This window comes from Aricia agestis, chromosome 20 (assembly GCF_905147365.1).
Source record: "Aricia agestis chromosome 20, ilAriAges1.1, whole genome shotgun sequence".
Classification (NCBI taxonomy): Eukaryota; Metazoa; Arthropoda; class Insecta; order Lepidoptera; family Lycaenidae; genus Aricia; species Aricia agestis.
This window is the reverse complement of record NC_056425.1, coordinates 10988725-11008179: the sequence shown is the minus strand read 5'-3', so window position 1 is coordinate 11008179 and position 19455 is coordinate 10988725. Positions and strand designations below refer to the sequence as shown.

General features: G+C 40.4%; 1 protein-coding gene across 3 annotated transcripts in view; it reads right to left on the bottom strand.

Moving 5' to 3' along the window:
• Positions 1–842: 842 nt before the first annotated feature.
• The window catches only part of LOC121737043, a 33386-nt gene continuing 14773 nt past the window's right edge, over positions 843–19455 (bottom strand). The window contains exons 10-23 of one of the 3 annotated variants that reach the window (XM_042128575.1): positions 15987–16106; positions 15597–15623; positions 15103–15491; positions 13912–14264; positions 13019–13208; positions 12410–12580; positions 11218–11389; positions 10188–10309; positions 9117–9330; positions 6253–7383; positions 5530–5993; positions 3623–5347; positions 1938–2077; positions 843–920 (exon numbers count right to left, since the gene is read on the bottom strand). In XM_042128575.1, coding sequence (XP_041984509.1) covers positions 859–920; positions 1938–2077; positions 3623–5347; positions 5530–5993; positions 6253–7383; positions 9117–9330; positions 10188–10309; positions 11218–11389; positions 12410–12580; positions 13019–13208; positions 13912–14264; positions 15103–15491; positions 15597–15623; positions 15987–16106 — 5280 coding nt within the window. In that variant the 3' untranslated portion in view covers positions 843–858. The remainder of the gene's footprint in view (positions 921–1937; positions 2078–3622; positions 5348–5529; positions 5994–6252; positions 7384–9116; positions 9331–10187; positions 10310–11217; positions 11390–12409; positions 12581–13018; positions 13209–13911; positions 14265–15102; positions 15492–15596; positions 15624–15986; positions 16107–19455) is intronic. The other 2 variants (XM_042128576.1, XM_042128577.1) reach the window with 2 other exon arrangements.

Below are 19455 nucleotides of genomic sequence, written 5' to 3'. Positions count from 1 at the left end.
ATTTAAAATTGACTTTTAATCAACAATTCTATTTTTGCATATTTTAATATTAAAGGTGATCGCACATTTATCATTAGCCTCTGCAGAATATCAGTGCAGCGGGCTTGCTTGTTGCGTTTGCTGAGCTGGGGCCAATTTTTGGTGTCACACAGCATTGTAATAAATTAATTTTATAATATTATAGTCGAACTTTATGTTAATGTATTGTGTGATGCTAAAAATAAATCCATTCTTATTCTTATTAGCACCGTACGCACCGCATTTAGTACGGTGCTGACAAGTGTGCGATCAGCTTAATACCTACTACAAGTAAAAATTATAATTAATAGTTACAGCACATTAAAACACTAATTTAAGATATAATAATAATTTTAATCGAATAGTTGAACATAGAAGTCGCAACATTTTAATGCTCACTACACAGAAAATGCACGATCCTCAATATCTGTCATATGCAAGCTTACGACTAAACACAGTGAAACTTACATAATAAACATAAATGAAACATACACTCAAATGCTACAAACAGTATTCACATATTATCTTATTACTACGGCATACTAACGGTAAAAACCTCCTTTGAAGTTGTCTTAAAACTCCCACCAGTTATCTTTGACTGACACATTACTAAAAACTTAATGTTAACCCTAAAAGCTAGGACGCATTTTGAAAAATAAAATGTTAAAATAAAACCAAACGTTTGGCTTCACCAAACAAGTATAAACATAACATTCGCATTATAGAATTTTTAAAAAGTATCACAATGAAAATCTATTCAACATTATTAATATGCACTTATACATTCGAAATGTAGTCATTATTACTAATTATAATAATATACTTATAATTTTTTTCTTCTTATTCTAACTCGACGATGTCGTCAATGTCGTCAAATGTTAAATCCATTAGAGATTTGAGAGCTGAAAAAATAATAATAATATTAAAACACACATTAACGATTTTGCTTATTCAAAGTTTATTCTGAGTATAACTTTATACTCGATTTATAAGTTACACAGCTGTGTTACTAAGGCCGATACAAATAGTCAGTACTCAAGATGCATCTCGGTCTCAAGACACGGTTCAGGCTCTGCGATTGGTTGGCTGTCAAAATTTGGACCAATCATAGAGCCGAACCGCGTCTTGAGATCGAGATGCATATTGAGTACCGTACTGACACAATAGACATAACTACCAGTAGTTCGACTGCAAAGAAACGGACAGGTTTCAATATCTGTCAAATTCGTCGGGTTTCACTAGGATTATGAACGGAATGTGCCTCGCGCTGGCTGATATAATTTATTTTTAAATATTTGAAATAAAGATTTCAAAATTGGATTCTGACAATTTTAATCGCATGTGCCAAAACACAAACAACAAGACGACCAAAGAGGAACACGTCCAGCGAATATGTCATATTTTTAAATTCGTAGGCAACAAGTTAACAACCCTAGCGACGATTTTCGTCATAATACGTCAAATTTAAAAATTTCAACATCAGTTCTAAGTCAGCATACTCTATCATTCTGTCTACTCTGGTACTAACTATTTATACCGGCCTTACAAACCGAAAGAGGATAATATACAGGTTGTAACAAAACATACATTCTGCAAGATGGTTTGACATATTTTGTTGAGAAACTAACTGGATCAAACAAGGAACGAATAAATCCATACTAATATTATAAATGCGAAAGTGTGTCTGTCTGTTACCTCTTAACGCCCAAACCACTGAATCGATTTTGCTGGCAGATACTTTGGAGTCCCGGGGGAGGACATATACTTTTAATATCGGAAAAAGGTACCGTTCCTACGTGATAAACGAAATTTTTCACAACGGGGTTGCGGGCGTCTTATGTTACTAAAAAAATAGTCGACTTAGGTAAAAGATATTATGCCAGATAGCTTGCGGTTGTAACAAAATATTCAACAATTACCTGAAGAAGGTTTACTCTTTACTTCGAGTTTTGGTTTCTTTACTGGTGTACTGATCTCCGGTTTCTTGGTTCTCTTCACACTAGAACTAGCAGAACTAGTGGATGGTTTAATGTTTATCACTTTAGTCACATCACCTCCTCTGTAAAAAAAATCAAGGTCAAAATTATATTTAATTTTCTATGAGAAATCACTATACATAAAACCCCTTTTCGATAATCATATTATACACAGTGGATATGCTATAATCTTTTCAACGTATCAAACAAAGACAAAGCCTTTGTCTTTGTTGGATACGTTGAAAAACTAGCTTGCCGGAAAAGGACAAAACACCTTAGATTTATTAGAACAACTCCAAATGAAAGTACGTAAGATTTGGAAAGTCAATTATGGACATATTAACCCTTTAGCCGCCAAGGTCGGAATAATCCGACAAATATTTTCGTGCCCATTTCGTCAAGGTCGGATATTTACGACCAGTACCACTACTCGGTTAATCTGCCTTTTTTGTTTGATAGCACTGTATTATATCAATATAATGTTTATACTTGGTAAATAGTTAACGAAGTAATCATTTACAATTGATTACACTTTAGTGTCTTAATTAGAAGACCTAAAAAACAATGTCTAAAGTTAAATAAATTACCAAAATATTCTTAGAAAAGTGTATTGATGTCCAACGCCCGAGTCGGAAAAATCCGACAGTAGGGACGGGACATAAGCAATGATTTACTGATACAAAAATCCACATAAATTAAAACATTTCTGTTTTTACTAACTAATTGATTATAAAACAAATAAAGCAATGGTCACTGAACAAATAAACGTATTTGTTTTACTTAATTTATAATAAATATAGTATAAAATTTCAGTGATTGAATTGACGATCCCCATCCCTAGCCTGCATGTTTAGAAACGAATGTTGTCAGCACACCCTGCGCCACGGTCGGAAAAAGATGACCGCTTCTGACGTCATAAGCGAGTGCCGCCTTCTAGAATTTTTCACTAGTGTTGTGCTTATGATGATGCTATCGATAAATGTGATTGTAGTGGATAGGTACTTCAATAAGAAATAAAATTACAATAAATTACAAAGTAACGCTTTCCCATCTGTATGTGTGCTACTACATTTAGATGAAATTGTATGCGTGTAAAGGGGATGGGATATTGATCTACTATTGAAAATCTAATTTTGTAGTAAGTTATATATTTAAACAACTCAATTATTTAATTCGTGGAAACTATGAAATTAATATTATTTGAAATGTAATAACAAATATCGGGAATTATTTCACTTCACTATTCAAGCTGTTTTTATCTAATGTTTTTGCCAGTGTTGTATATTTACTAACAACATTATGGATTCAAATACTAGATATCAGTTTAATATTAATAATAATAATAATATCTATGGACGCTTCACACCACGTCAGTCTGGCCCCGTGCTGTACCTGTAGGACTTGTGTTACAGGTACCAGACAACGGAAATATATTTAATACTTTTATTTAAGATTTTTATTATATCATACACATATTTAAGAAAAATATTACTTACGGCTTTTAATGTATTATAATGTTGTTTATGAAGATCATACACACAAAATGTTGATTTAAATATTGCTTTTACTAAACCTTAAATAAAAAATATGCATTTTTTGCAGAGTATAACACAAATTCTAATACTCACGTCAAATCTATTTCCTTATTCAATATCTTCGTTTTATCTGTGGATAGTTTCCCAACATTCGTTATAAATATGTCCTTGGACGTACCACTTATAGATTTCCCTTTAGTGACTTTAGTACTTGTATTATTTTTCGATTCCACATCGAAGTGTGTCAAATCGATCATGCCGAGATTTGTCTGAGGCGCTGTTTGCTTACTTTTGGGTTTAGGTTGGTACTTTGGGGCGTCTGTTTTAGGTTTCTCATGTGCTCTTTTGTCGGTAACAGGTATAGATTTTGCAGGTAGTGTAGATTTGGCGGGGACTGTAGATTTTGCGGAGGGTGTAGGTTTTGCGGGGGGTGTAGGTTTTGCGGGGGTTGTAGATTTTGCGGGAAGTGTAGATTTTGGGAGGAGTATAGATTTTGCTGGAGGTGTAGATTTTGCAGGGGTCGTTGATTTTGAGGTAGGTGTAGGTTTCGCGGGGGGTGTAGGTTTTGCAGGTGTCATGGGAGTGATATTATCGAATAGAGAAACGAATTCGATAGACGCTCCGTCGTCAAAGACCATCGAGTTTGGACGAATCGATTCCGCTTTTGTATCCTTTTTAGGAGTCTCTGGTTTTTTAGCTGCCGGATTTGAAGGTATGAAAGTGATTTTCTTCTTATCTTTATCGAAGGCGAGCTTCAGATCGCTTGAAGTTTTAGGTTTATCCGTTTTCGCAGGACTCGGCGTCGCTTTTTTCTCCGGCTGTTTGATATCTGCTTTAGGTTTCGGCTCGGCTTTCTTGAACTGCGAGAGATCCAGCGTCGCTTTTTTCTCCGGCTGCTTGGTATCTTTAGGTTTCGGCTCGGTTTTCTTTAGCTGCAAGAGGTCGAATCTCGAAGACCCAAGTATCGTTTCCGTTTTTTTCGGTGGAGGCGGGCCAGTGTCCTCTTCGTCACTATCGAGACAAATCGAATCGTACACGACTTGAGTGTCTGTAGTCGGTTTGGCCTGCTTCGTATTACTGGAGCTCGGAAGCGGTACGAAAACGTTCTGGTTGCTAGTGGGCACCTTGGTTATGAGTAAGTTTCCACCGTCGCCTTGATTTTTTGCCTGCTTTATGAATTGCACCGGGACCATAACTTTGCCACTGTCCAAGTGTATAGTCGGTCCTTGGCCTTCGGGGTACTTAGATAAGGCCGCCTCTAGGTCCGCCGTCTTGATCAGGTAAGTACGTTTACCCTTAGCTGTTGGGGGCAGCTGCGGTAGTACCTTCGAGATTTCCGTTTTGTTGTTTGCGTCTTTGGGCAACGACTTAGATTGTGTTCGTAGTTTAGTCTTAGCTACGGGCGGGTCGGTTACCATGATAGGTACTATAGAATTAGCTAGCGCTGGATTGGGTTGCGCTGGATTTGCTGGCGTCGGGTTGGCTGGCGGCGGATTAGCTGGCGTCGGATTAGCTAGCATTGAAACAAGATGTGGATTAGCGAGCGTCGAGTTAGCTGGCGCTGGGTTGGCCGTGGGCTCAGTTGGCGTAGAATAAGCGAGCGTGGGGCCATCACTCGACGGTGGGCCTGTGCTTATAAGGAATTGTTGCGGTTGGAGCACTTTGTCTTGCTGTCTTGGGATCGATAAGTCATCTAGTGGTTTCGAGGGCCCGGCCGACAACGGTGGGTCGAGTGGTATCACCATTATGTCGTCATCGTCCGGTAAAATAGATTCCTCCCTCGAACTCGGCACTGCTATGGTGCCTGCGCCCGTGAACCTACAACAAAGGTGATATTAAATTAAATGTTAATAAATTAAAATCAATTACATATTTTAGACTACTAATGACCTTTTAATCGACTTTATGGCTGTCGCTGCCTCTAGCGTAAACAATATATTACTAATTGATATAATTCATAGTAAAATCATTTAATTGTTTAACTAATACAGAAGACTTACATTCCCACAGGCACAACTCTCTCCGTACTAGGTGCTGACGCAGGTATAATTTCTTCTCTCACTGCAGTAGGTACAATACAGGGGGTAGACGTAGGAACTTGGTACACCTCTGTGTGATTATTACTTGGCCCTGATGTAACTTTGAAATCAAAGCTATTATTAGTCAAGGGCGTAATGGCAACCGTTTTTAACGGTCGTTGAGCAAGCATTGGCTGAGGAATTTCTTGTTCGGGCTCCAGAATTATGTGGGTTTTATTTGACTCTGCAACAATCGAGGGTGCTTCTTCTTGTGTTTTTGACGGTTTCTGTGTCTTTTTCTTTAGAATTGCTGGCTTTTTCTTACTTCCACTTGATTGGCTACTACTACTATTATCGTTATAACTGGCAGTAACTTCATATGACTTTGACTTGGTTTCGAAGTCTTCTCGTAAGTTTAATCTCTTCAATGCTTCAGGTCCATACACCTGGTCAAGAAATGTAATAAACATGAGTTATAAAACAAATAATGTTGAAAATCAAATCGAATTATGAAATCTATTCATAATTACATCATAATAATAATAATTTGTTTTGATTGAAGAATTAAACTAACAGAATAAGTTATCCAACAAAGGATGCTGAAAATAAAGTCTATATGAATTATGCGAGGAAAATAGGACGGACGCATATCTAAATGAGTTTCTAGTTACCGGAAACCAATAACAATATCTGTTATTTAAATACCTTTAGTGCTATTTCGTGTAGGTTTCCACTGACGATTTTCTCTCCCGTTTCGTTCAATTCTCTTAAAGCCTTCGCAGTGCTGTACTCGGCCGCGCGCGTCGCAGCATCTTCATCCAGAATGGGACTGCTCGATACATACATATGTGCCACGATTTTGATAAACTTCTTATCTACGAGCAGCGATTTTGGCAGCGGAATGGTTTCAGCAGCAGTTTTTGTTGGCAGCAATATATCGCTGGGCAGCTCATTCGTTTCAGATGGTTTCTTTGTTGCTTCGGGCGTTTTCGTCGCTTTTTTTGTTGTTTTTCGGCTATTAGGAGCGGGCGTTTGTTCTACAGAGTCATCGTCACTGATATCTATAGTGTCCTCATTGATACCATCATCAATAGTATGTACCCCGGCTAGCTCACTGTAGTCACCAGTTTGTACATTGACTGTGTTGTTGACTGTGGCGTCTTTATTCCGCGGCGTCGTCCTAGTCTTTTCCGGCGGTGTTTTCTCAAAGTTCTTCCTCGGTCGACCTCTGCCCTTACTTTTTCCGCATACAAACGGTTCATCCATTTTGTAATACAGCGGGGGGACGTAGTCGTCATCCGTCTTTGACTTCTTCCGTTTCTTTTCTTCGAATTCTGTGTCGCTCAGTGTAGCTTCGCTATCGGAGAGCGTCTGGACATTATCATCTAGATTCCTCGTGTCAGAATCGCCTAGTATCATTTCGGGTTCGTCTGTAGTTGTCAACTCTATACAATCGGTCAAAGGCGGTATGTTTTGTCGGAGGAGCACATCTGCTATCTCTTTTACCAGGGGATTGGAGCCGATATCGCTAGTCGGATCGACGATATATTGCCTGACGTCTCCGATCATTCTGGCGATGTCAGCCTGCGTCGCGTGCATAGCGTTATGCTGGACGAGTAGCTCCCTAATTTTATCGACTATAATCTCCTGCGTTACACTAAAGTTCGGTTTGCTAGTAGACGGCTCGCTCCTGTCGGGGGAGAATTTCCGCGGCCTGCCTCGTTTTCGAGACGGTTTCGAGTCTGCTATACTCTCGGTTGGGTTAGGAGGCGCTTCTTTTGTTTCGTTAATTTTTAGTTTGACTTTCTTTGGTATTTTAACTAAAGGTTGCTCCTCTGAAACAGATGAAATAAAATATTATAATAAATAATTACTAAACGATATTGTGGTCCACTGTAGACTCCTCCCAGTCTAAGAATTGCTTTACGTAATACTCAAATGCTCCCAAATTCTCTATAAGGGTGTGTGAGTAGTCCAGTGATTTAGAGCGTAACTTTTTTAGTTATCCTTTCTACTAGATAACGAGTAAAGGTACAATTCCATGCATCGCGATCGATCACGGGCGCGCGCGGCCTACGACTGTCGTCGGTCGCTCGTGACAATAGTCAGAGTATGAAAATGTATGGCACGCGCGACAGACGCGCGCGCGTCTGTCGCGGGCCTCGGAAGCGGTGCCATACATTTTCATACTCTGACTATTGTCGCGAACGACCGACGATAGTCGTAGGCCGCGCGCGGCCGCGATCGATCGCGACGGAATTGTACCTTAAGAGGATTCCACACCGCCCTTTTTTCCATACAAACGTTGTCCCCTGTTTCCTCCGTGGATAATGCTAGTAGAGTTATATTTTTTTTCCTGAATATCTACGGCCACTAATACAATGTCCCTATGTTTCCTTTTTTTTTTTTCATAATTTAATTATTAAATAAGATATGAACGTTCAAAAACCCAAAAAAAGGCCAGATTTTCCGCTGTGTTCAAACATGGCTAGATTTTACAAAAAAAATAAAACACAGGAACACACCTCAAGCCTTTCTTTAATCTTTAATGAAAAAAGTACTTAAATCGGTTAAGTTTTGGAGAAGGAATCAGGGGACAACGAATCGTTGATTTTCTGTAGTTGTCTCTATCGCATTCTGCGGTATAGGCTTAAGGTAAGGGAGACAGCTATAGATATTACACGTACTTTTTTTTCATTTCTCTAGCCCCTGGTGTATCCTCTTAAAGGTAGTGAATAAAAGCTGGTATCTACGGAGTTGTATGAATTTCAGTCAGATTCAGACTGACGAGAGAATGATCGTGTAACCGTTTGATTGACAGACTGATCATTTTTATGTACTTTCCGGTCACCACTCTGGCGTCAGTCTCAGACTGATGGAGTGAACTGATGCTAGATTGACTGCGTAACCGTGCCGTGAGTTAAACTCATAGAACTAGCATTTTTTATGCGGCACTACAAATTGCTTCTGCTAGCCTGGTTTCAGTGAAGTATGAACCTGGCCACCGTCGCCGAACCCGGTACAGTCAACAGTGGCCGCCTTAGGGCCGCTCTACACCGGAATGGCAGCGGCGAGGCGAGCACTTTCAGTGTCATATGATTTTAAACTTTATCTACATTATTGTAATACATAGTATTGCAATAATGTAGATAAAGTTTGCTTCATAAAGCTTGAGAAGTCTACCGCCGCCCGTGGCCGCTGGCGGCCGTGATTTCTCAAGCTATGTATGACAATATAGCATATAGCAAGATACTATGTATTACAATAATAAAGATAAAGTTAAAAATCACATGACACTAAAAGTGCACGCTTCGCCGCTGCCATTCCGGTGTGGCGCGGCCCTTAGTGGATGGCGAACCTGATGGCCTCGCAAGGTGTTTACTTTGAAAGACAAAGGCCTCGCGAAGACCTTCTGCCCGGGGCCTCGCAATGGATAAGTCGGCCACTGACAGTTAGTATAGTTACTGATCTGGTACACAGGATTTACTTTTTTTTATGCGTCACCACAAACTGCTCCTGCTAGCCTGGTTTCAATGAAGAATGAACCTGGCCCCCGTCACCGAACAGTAGTTACCGGCGTGCTCCTGCTGGAACTGCTGCCAGGCGGCGGCGCGCTCGTGCTCCGGCAGACGGGCGTCGGTGTCGCGCAGCAGCGAGTCGTGCTCGCGGACGGCGTGCAGCGCGCCCGCCCGCCCCTGCAGCGCCGCCGCCACGCGCAGCAGCGCCGCGTCGCGCACGCCCGCCGCGAGACCCGCGTCCACGGATAGGCCTTCCTCGTCGTAGCTGATGGGACAGTTAATTTTTTTATATTAGACCATAACTACGTTGACACTTAATAACTAAAAATAACTAGGCCTTTACATCCGTAATGGATGATTTATACAGTATTTTTCAGAGCGAAATAACCACTCTTCAAATACTGTAGTGCCTGGGACAAGATTTTTAAATGTCCGTATGGTTGCCCAAGCGCATACGGCATTCTCGCAACATAGTCGGCCTAGTCCAGAGGAAAGAACTAGTCAATACGTCTGCGACCAACTATGTGCGGGTTTCCTCACGATGTTTTCCTTCACAGACAGAAAATGTCTCATAGGTACACGCCTCCACCCGGGTTCGAACCTGCACCCTCTAAGAGTGTGAACTAAAGGTCTACCCATTAGGCCACAGACGCTCCTCGTTGACACTTACATGTTATAAAATTAGTCAAATTTTCAGGGGTAGACAATAAACAGTTTTATCGAATGATTGATAGATTAATCAATAAATCTAAGGTTACTTAGTTCATACATATAAAGATTTGCCACCATACTTACTGCATTTTTAATTTATTGACAAGTCCAACCATATTCAATAAAATAGTTTGTTGTTCACCCCTGAAAATTTTACTAAAAACACGTCATACAGGATTTGGCAGGCGTAACGACGTTATATTACTTTTTGTGTTTTATTTTCACGGGTGGAGCCACGCGGAACGAGTAGTCATAAATGTTATAATACTATATTTACTACTTTTTTTCAGTGAATACAGGTTTTTTGGACATGAGAAATAACTTCGTTCCATCCGGGTGTCCCTTGACACCTGTCAAGTTTCTTTTTATTTCATTTATTTAGTTACTACATGTAATGTTAGGTTATATTACTTGTAGAGCTCGCTGAGCTCGGCCATGTTGTAGTGCCGGTCTATCTGCTGCTCGTCGACGACGCGGCACGCCACCGCCTGCTTCGTCACCGACCGCTCGTACATTTTCTGCTCCATTGTGCCCTGAAAGAACGAGGTTCAATGTTACTCCTTACTAATTATAAACGCGAAAGTGTGTTTGTCTGTGTGTATTTTACCACTTCATCCTCAAACAACTAAACCGATTTATATGTATTTTTGACATGGAGATTCTTCAAGAGGCGGGAAACGACATACGATAGTTTTGTTGCGATTTCCTCGCGATAAACTGGTGTAATCTAGATATTTATTACTTATTAGTAACTCGACAAACTTTGTTTTGCGTATACGTTAATCCGGATATAAAGGGAAATCTGATACAGACATCGATAGGATATCAGACAAGGACACACTCTTAGTGTCTAACTCTAAACACTCTACGACGAAAATACGCGGCCGAAGTTCGACATGATTACGCTTGCAATGCGCTACGCATACAATGTAACGCGACAAATTTCGGTATGGTGTGTCATCAGCAATTTAAAATACATTGCAGGCGTAAACATGCCGAACTTCCGCCGCGCTTTTTCGGCCTAGTGTGTTTAGACACTTACAGGGCCCGCGAGCTAGAGCCAAATCGAGGTCGGACTCACCAGCGCCATCAGGCGGTATATGAAGCAGTCCTTCTTCTGGCCGAAGTGGTAGACGCGGAAGATGCTCAGTATGTCGTGCGCGGGGTTCCACGACGTGTCCAGTAATATGACGCGGTTGGCCGCCGTCATGTTGAGGCCGAGGCAGCCCGCGAGCTAGAGCCAAATCGAGGTCGGACTCACCAGCGCCACCAGGCGGTATATGAAACAGTCCTTCTTCTGGCCGAAGCGGTAGATGCGGAAGATGCTCTGTATGTCGTGTGCGGGGTTCCACGACGTGTCCAGTAATATGACGCAGTTGGCCGCCGTCATGTTGAGGCCGAGGCAGCCTGCGAGCTAGAGCCAAATAGAGGTCGGACTCACCAGCGCCACCAGGCGGTATATGAAGCAGTCCTTCTTCTGGCCGAAGCGGTAGACGCGGAAGATGCTCTGTATGTCGTGCGCGGGGTTCCACGACGTGTCCAGTATTATGACGCGGTTCGCCGCCGTCATGTTGAGGCCGAGGCAGCCCGCGCGAGTTGAGATCAGGAACAATCTGTAGAATACGCGATAACGTTAGTAATAACTACATAATTTTTTTCAGCAGTAGTGGGCTGATGATAAAGTATACCTAAAAACACTCAATAATGTCAGTTTTCAAACAAAAAAACCAGATCCAAATCAGTCTACTCGGTTGGATGCAACAATGCAACGGACACACACGCAAACAGAGAGACACGTCTTATAACACTCCTCTTTTTAGTCAGGGACCAGGGTTATTACATTCTATAAAAGTTCAAAACTAGTTATCATAGTTAGACAACATGCAAAGTGTTTGCCGCGGCACTCTGGTGTACCATGGTCAGCAGTTGGTGTACCTCGAAAAAGGTCATCGTACTTAATAATAATAATAGCTCCCACACCGGTTTCGGTGACGGTGGCCGTTTTCATTGAAACCAGGCCAGCTACGCAGGAGTAATGTTATAGTGCCCAAGTGTGTGCGCAGTACACAAGAGCACTCTCTATTCCTTTACTCTCATAACCCAGTGGGACGGACGACCGACACAACTGGCTAGAGATCAGGCGCAGGACCGACTTTTTACATGCCCATCCGACGCATGGATCATCCTCATACTTGTCAGACAATCAGGTGATCAGCCTACATTGTCACCAAACTTGGAAATAACATGTTTCCAACGCGGGAATCGAACCCACGACCTCTGGAGTCGAGGGCCGCGCTCTATTACCACTACACCTCGGAGGCTGTTTCATCATAGTTCTAGTGCTATGTGCCAAAAAAGGGACATCTCAGGACGATCGACAAAGGGGTGGAATCTCAGAGTAAGCCACACACTGATTAATTTGTGGTGTACCTCCGAATATTCTTATTTTCTTAGATGTAAGTTCCTTGAACACAAAAAAAGTTTGCGGCACACTGCTCTAGGGGACATATTAAAGTAAAGAAGTAAGATTTTTCTTCTTGACAGTGTCGTGTGGGTTATTATTTATCAAATATAACATTTTAAACTACTTATATCTGTCTACTAGTCTACTTATACTGAAAAATAAAGCTTACTTAGTATGCGTGTTACTCTCATCGTTGAACTCTCTGCACCACTTCTGTCGCACCTCGGCGGGGACGGAGCCGTCGAGTCGGTAGTAGTCATGTCCGAGCGACCAGCCGTTGATCCGCCGCAGGAAGTATTCCAGAGCGTCGAGCGCGTACAGCGACGTGGAGAATATCAACCTGCGACACACGAGAAAAGTTAAAATTTGAAAGATGCATACAAGATGCATCTAATTATTTTTTTCGACTACAATGTAATGAGAACATAATATAACAAGGCGCATTGAAATGTTTTCATCTCAATGTTGTGGATCGCAAAGTTTTTAGCTTAGGAAAGGATAAGAATGGGACTCTATTACTAAGGATTCACTGTCAGTCCGTCCATCTGTCCGTCTGTCTGTCGCCAGGCTGTATCTCAAGAACCGATATAGCTATGGTCAAAATGAAATAAGGTGTCCCCTGCATGTCAGTCATGGACTTTTTTAGTCTAGGAGCTATATGGAAAATACTCGTCCTGTATTCAGTTATGACCGCTACGGACAGGTTTCGGCAATTTGAGAATAGACAGTTAAAATTGTCACAATTTACGTATTTTTGGCGCCTTAACTATTTACTCACACTTTGTCCCCCAGCGCCACACACTCGTCCAGCAGTCGGAATACGACGAGGAACTTGTTGGAGCTGTCCAGGTCGTCCAGCATGGTCCCGCCTTCCAGGTACTGCAGCCACCACACGTCCGTCGGCGTGGGCTTGATGTCCTCAGACGCGGCCAGGTCGTCGCGGAGGAGTTCGTCTTCTATCTTCTCGGCTGAATAAGGTTTAAAGGAAAATATATAAAATGTATAACATCTTCATACGCCACGAACGAATAATTAAATGAATAAAAAAACAGGAATAGGAGCACTATAAGAATAACTGTAAAAAGTTAAACCGACTTGATAAGGCAGAATGTCTCAACTTGATGAACAACAATGAACAAGAATGGATAACAATATCAAAATCATTATGTTGAAAATGGTACAGCTAATGTCAAAAATATCCACACACATATTTTTGTCCTTTTCTATCAATACACCTTTGTAAAGTTTTGTCTTTTATCTGATACAAAGACAAAACATTGTATGACTATGTATAACGTCTTTTTTTTAAATTATGAAATAAGGGGGCAAACGGGTCACCTGATAGAAAGCAACTTCCGTCGGCCATGAACACTCGTAGCATCAGTAGTGCGTTGCCGGCCTTTTAAGAGGGAATAGAGTAATAGGGGAGGGTAGGGATGGGAAGGGAAGGGTAGATATAGAGGAGGGTAGTTAAGGGAATAGGGTAGGGGATTGGGCCTCCGGTAAACTCACTCACTCGGCGAAACACAGCGCAAGCGCTGTTTCACGCCGGTTTTCTATGAGAACGTGATATTTCTCCGGTCGAGCCGGCCCATTAGTGCCGAAGCATGGCTCTCCCACGTCTTTGCAAAGTCAAGTCAGTCAAGTTAATTATGTTCTGTAGTAACATACCTTTAAGTTTCTCCTCGTCTCGTCCTTTCGTCTGGAAATGATGCAACACTTGGGGGTGGCTCCATATCTTTTGCAGTACATGAAAATCCTTCAGTACATTATGCTTGTTCCCTTTACACATCCCTCTAGTTTGCGATATATAGTGCTTGTAAAGATCCCATTGGCACGGAGTGAGTGATATGAAGACTGTATACTCGTATTTCTTGGGCAAGTACGGGTACAGTACAGAAGCCTCTTGTCTTTGCAGGCATCCTTCTAAAACCTTGTGAAGGATGTGAGTTCTCTGCTTCATCAGTTTAATGTCTTCCTCCATGGAGTCGCGATGTTGACCGTTCATGATGGGATTCTCAAATCTGAAAATGAATAATTCAGATAAAATTCATAAGTATTGCATTTTTTTGTTTTGAGTTATGAACTTATGACATACTAGCTGTTGCCCGCGACTTCGTCCGCGTGTACTTCAGTTTATAGCGCGCGATTTTAACAAAATTGGTGTCAAAAGCTTTTATAAAAAAAACCCTGGTGGAAAGAAAAAAAGGTAGGTAGTGCCCTTGCGCGCTTCGCTTGGCTCATCTTGGCGGGGCACTCCCGTGCACCCAGATAACAATCGAAAAAAATCGAAATTCGTATGTAAGATAATACCACCTCTTATAGAAAGACTTTTGGGCAAGCATTAGCGCGATGTAAGAGACGCACGGCGCCATCTATTATGCATTTTTGGAACTAACTTAATTTGAACAAATTTACGCATTTTCACCCCCTTACAACGCTCTTTTCCAGTAAAAAAGTAGCCTATGTCCTTTCTCAGGCTTTAGACTCTCTGTATACAAAATTTCATTACAATCGGTTCGGTAGTTTTGGCGTGAAAGCGAGACAGACAGACAGACAGAGATACTTTCGCATTTATAATATTAGTATAGATTATCTTGTTATCTCTTTCGCACTTTGTATTGATGCAATAAACGAAATAATATTTTAGAAAAAGTTTACACTGTTTTAATTAATTTATGCTAACATTTAAAATTGAATCAATATAATGATTCAATTTTAAATGTTTGAAGAACAGTATTATTATTTTAAAATAAAATTTAAATTGCATTGTTAGTGGTTGATACTTACATACTTGAACAAGAACCACAAACTGTCAACCACTTGATTTCACCAACTGAAAGACAACGAGCAAGAACGTACCTATTAGAATACTCCGAGTAGGTCCCAAGCAGGTTAGGTTTAATAAAATTCACCATGCAGTAGTATTCCCTTAGATTATTTTGCATGGGCGTCCCAGTCAGTACTATCCTTCGTTTGGTGACAACTCTGCTCATAGCAACGGCCAGCACCGACATATCGTTCTTGAGAAGGTGCCCCTCGTCGCAGATGATTATATCCGGACCTGGGTCCAGTAATGCCGTCCTAATCTTGTTCACGATGGTCGGTCTGACGTCATCGAGCACTGGATCAAGGGTGGACAGAGATCTGAACAGCTCGTAGCCTATAATAAAGATGCCTCCTCCGTTGTACCAGTCCTCTAGCTGGTATGCTCGTTCATAGGTCTTCTTTAGCTTGGATAGCTCGAACACCTTGAAACAACAAATAGAGTAAGAAAAAAAAAAGACTACAGTGAGAAATTTAACAACTTTTAAACGCAATATGGTAAGTAATAAAAAAGTTAAATTTAAAGATACCTGTAGCTTCCGTCTTATCTTACGTTGCTTGAAATAAAAATTTATAATTAAAGTCGACTTTATAATAATCTAGATTTATTTATTTAATTAAATTTAAATAATATCTCCTTTACTTTTGCTAATTTTTTTAATAACTGAATATTTTTTAATACGATTATTATTTCTTTTCTTCATTTCGCTCTCAAAGCATTTACATTGATCGCTAAATAATACTTTTTGGGATCATTTTACGAAGAAGATCGCTTTTCAACAGGTAAATTGCATAAATAATAATTTATGTCACGAAGACCACTAAAACTAGTACAAAATAGACGTTTTTGGACCTCGCGCGAGACTAGCGCCTCAAGCAGAAAATTCACACACCCTCATTAATATACATAACAATATTACCTTGATCTGATTGGTGACGGGTCCAATCCACTTATGTATCTCGTCCACCCAGTTGAGCACGGTGGACAGCGGGCAGCACACCAGCACCCTCTGCATCGCCACGCCCGGGTGAGTTAACACCTGCAACATATTCGTTAATTGGTGAAGTTGTCTAGAGTAGGTGCAACATAAGAGTCAAAATTGTCAACTGAGGCCAACATTGCCTCTATTTAATGTCTAAGGGGCTAATTAAAATTGAACTTTTCAACGTTTCCTGGATTGATACTGTAACCACTAACCAAAAGTGCACAGTGATTGAACCAATAGAATCGCTTCGTTGACGTTACCTCGCTCATTGCAGCGATTCTATTGGATCTTAAAAACACATTCCTCGCAACACATCTCTGATGGAAATGCAGCCTTATATTACACAATATGTCGTCTCGTTCTAATCTATCTCTATATAATCGTGTGCAGTAGACCAGTAGTTCCAGGCTCCAGCGGTAGCCCTAGCATGGTCACCAGTAGAAATGCGAAAGTATAGACAAACTGTGGAGATAAACTTAAGGTGCCCATGCCGTTCCGATCTTTTTTCGTTCCGAAAAATTCCATTCAGTCTGGGTTTGCGCCCGTCACGTTCGGACGCGCTCCGTGTTACGATCTCTGTGACGTCAATTTTCATTTCATATTTGCGAGTTTTTTTTTGTTTCCGAGTTTAAATATTCTGAAGTATGATTATTTCGTTTATAATTATTAATAATTATCAAATTAAAAGTGAACTTATGTGAATAGTTTTGTTTCTTTAACAAACTTTCGTATTATTATTTTTTTCGATCTACCCGCATTGTGTTGTAATTATGAGTGAACCTGAGGAAGAAGGTACGATGGAGCCTGCACTCAATGAGATGGCTGCGGAGGCTGTTAACATAATAGTGCTGGAATCTGGAGAATATGAAGGAGAGGTAGACTTAGAGTGGGATGATGCAGGTATGTCAGTAGGTCATAATAATCTCGACGATGTTGGAAGTGAAGCGATGTTGCAGCCAGGCAACAAAAGGCGACTAGCAGGTAGTTCTCCAGAGCCGCTAGCTGATGATGGCTTTACACTGGTCACGAGATATAAGCGCAGGAACCTGCAGAGAACCCCTCCATCTGCATCACCTAATCCGCCAGCTAATTTACGTAATAATTTTGAAGTTTCTATAACCGCCAAGACCGATTTTCTACCGAAGCAGTTAGCGTTTGCAAAACTATTGGCTAAATACAATATCCAGGGCATAGAAACTATCAAATATAAAAGTCCTTTCAAACTTTTAATTAAATTTAAATCCGAGCTAGACGCAAACAATTTTCTGAATAATAAGATTACACAGGATTATGAGTGGGTTTGTAGAAATACTAATGAGTTGCATTACTGTTATGGCGTGGTCCGGGATATTGACATTGATATAGAAGATAAGGAATTGAAAGAGATTTTCGAATGTGACACGAAGATTTTATCCATTAAGAGGTTGTTACGTAAAGATTCGGATGGAAAATGGATAAAGTCTGAAACCGTTCGAATAGGGTTCGAAGGTTCAAATCTTCCAGAATTTATAAAAGCTTATGGGTGTCGAATGGCCGTAGATTCTTACATGTATCCTGTGACTCAATGCTCTAAATGTTGGCGATACGGTCACGTCAATCAGATTTGTCCATCTAAGACCCCAATTTGTCCTAAGTGTAGCGGGAAACATGAAAACTGCGAAACGAAAAGTTATAGATGTGTTAACTGCAAAGGGAATCACTTATCTTTTATGAAATCTGCTTGTCCTGTATTTAAGAAAGAAAGAAATATTCGGATGTATATGGGAAATCATATGTGCTCTTATAAGTTTGCATTAAATAAGTTGAAGGAAGAGACACTGAATAAGACTTCGACCAGATTGGAACCCGAGATGCTTTTTGTTAAACCTATTATTTCCCACGCCAGGACCGACGGGGCTTCGGCTCCCACTTACAGAGATGTTACTGTTGGCGACTATGCAGCTGTTGAAACTTTACATGATAGTGATGATGACATTATGGAATTAGATGAGTGTGTTTCTTCGATGCCTAATCAAGAGTCGTCTACCACAACTGAGTTCAAGAAAAAGAACAAAAATAAATCAAGGAAAAAAAGTCTAGACGTCAGACGCGATGACGAGGATGTTTTTCATACATTTCAGATAACTAGTGCTGAAATTCATACTGAAAATAAGCAAGTTGAAAAGTCTAGCTCTAGTACTAATCGTAAGGAAAGGAAACGTTTGCTAGAAAGGATTTTAGATAAAATAAGAGAAGTTTTTGTAGCAGAAGGAAGTTTAAAAGATAAGTTTAAAATGTTGATTGAATTTTTCTGGTCCGAAGTAGTAGATGTTTTACAAGAATATTTGAATTTTGAGACGGTGCTTAAGTTTATGGGAAGAAACAATAATGGCCAGTAATATCAATTCTTTACACAGCGGTATCAACATTTTTCAATGGAATGCTAACAGTTTAAAACGTAAGGCCAGTGACTTTGAACTTTTGATGTCACAAGACAAAATACATATGGCTTTTGTGAGTGAAACGTGGCTTTCATCTAGTGTAAGCCTGAAATTTTCTGGTTATAATATAGTGAGAGCAGACAGAGACGATTCATATGGTGGTTTGTGCGCCATAATACATAAATCAATAAACTATTCTGAACGAGTTTCTAATATTTCTAACTCTGATATCCAGATAATCAATATTGAAGTTTTTAACGTACCTACATTAAAGCACGTGATTGCTGTGTATTGTCCGCCTTCAATTTCTACAAGTCAACAGGATTGGGATGCGATTTTCAATACATTCAAAACAGGTTGTCTTATAATCGGAGATTTTAATGCGCATCACACTCTATGGTCTTGCAAGTCCGATAGAAGAGGTGAAGCTGTTTATAAAGCTATGTTTGAAAATGATTTTATATGTCTTAATGACGGTGCGCCTACTAGAGTGAAGTGGGTTAACGGTAGCCTTCAAAAAACCTCGCCTGATATATCATTTGCTTCCACAGACATTGCTGTCAATATGAGTTGGCAGGTTACAAATGAATCCTTAGGCAGTGATCATCTAGTGTTAAAGTTAAGTTGTGGTTTTTATAAAACGAACAGATACATTAAAAAAAGAAATTATAAAGCAGCTAACTGGGTAGAATATACTAAAGAAGGAACGACAATGTTTATTCATGAAGAGGTGAATGATGTCCAAACGAGCTATGATAGTTTTACAAATCAAATTAAATATTTGGCTGATAAGCACATCCCTTGGATTAAAATTTGTCAAGACCCCACATCAAACTTCAAACCCAAACATTATTGGAATAATGATCTTTCAAAGGCAGTTGCTGAACGGCGTCTTGCATTGGCGCAGTTACGGCGTAATCCTACACCTTCTAATTTGCTTCTATGGAAAAACAAAGTATCCCAAGCCAAATTACTTATAAGAA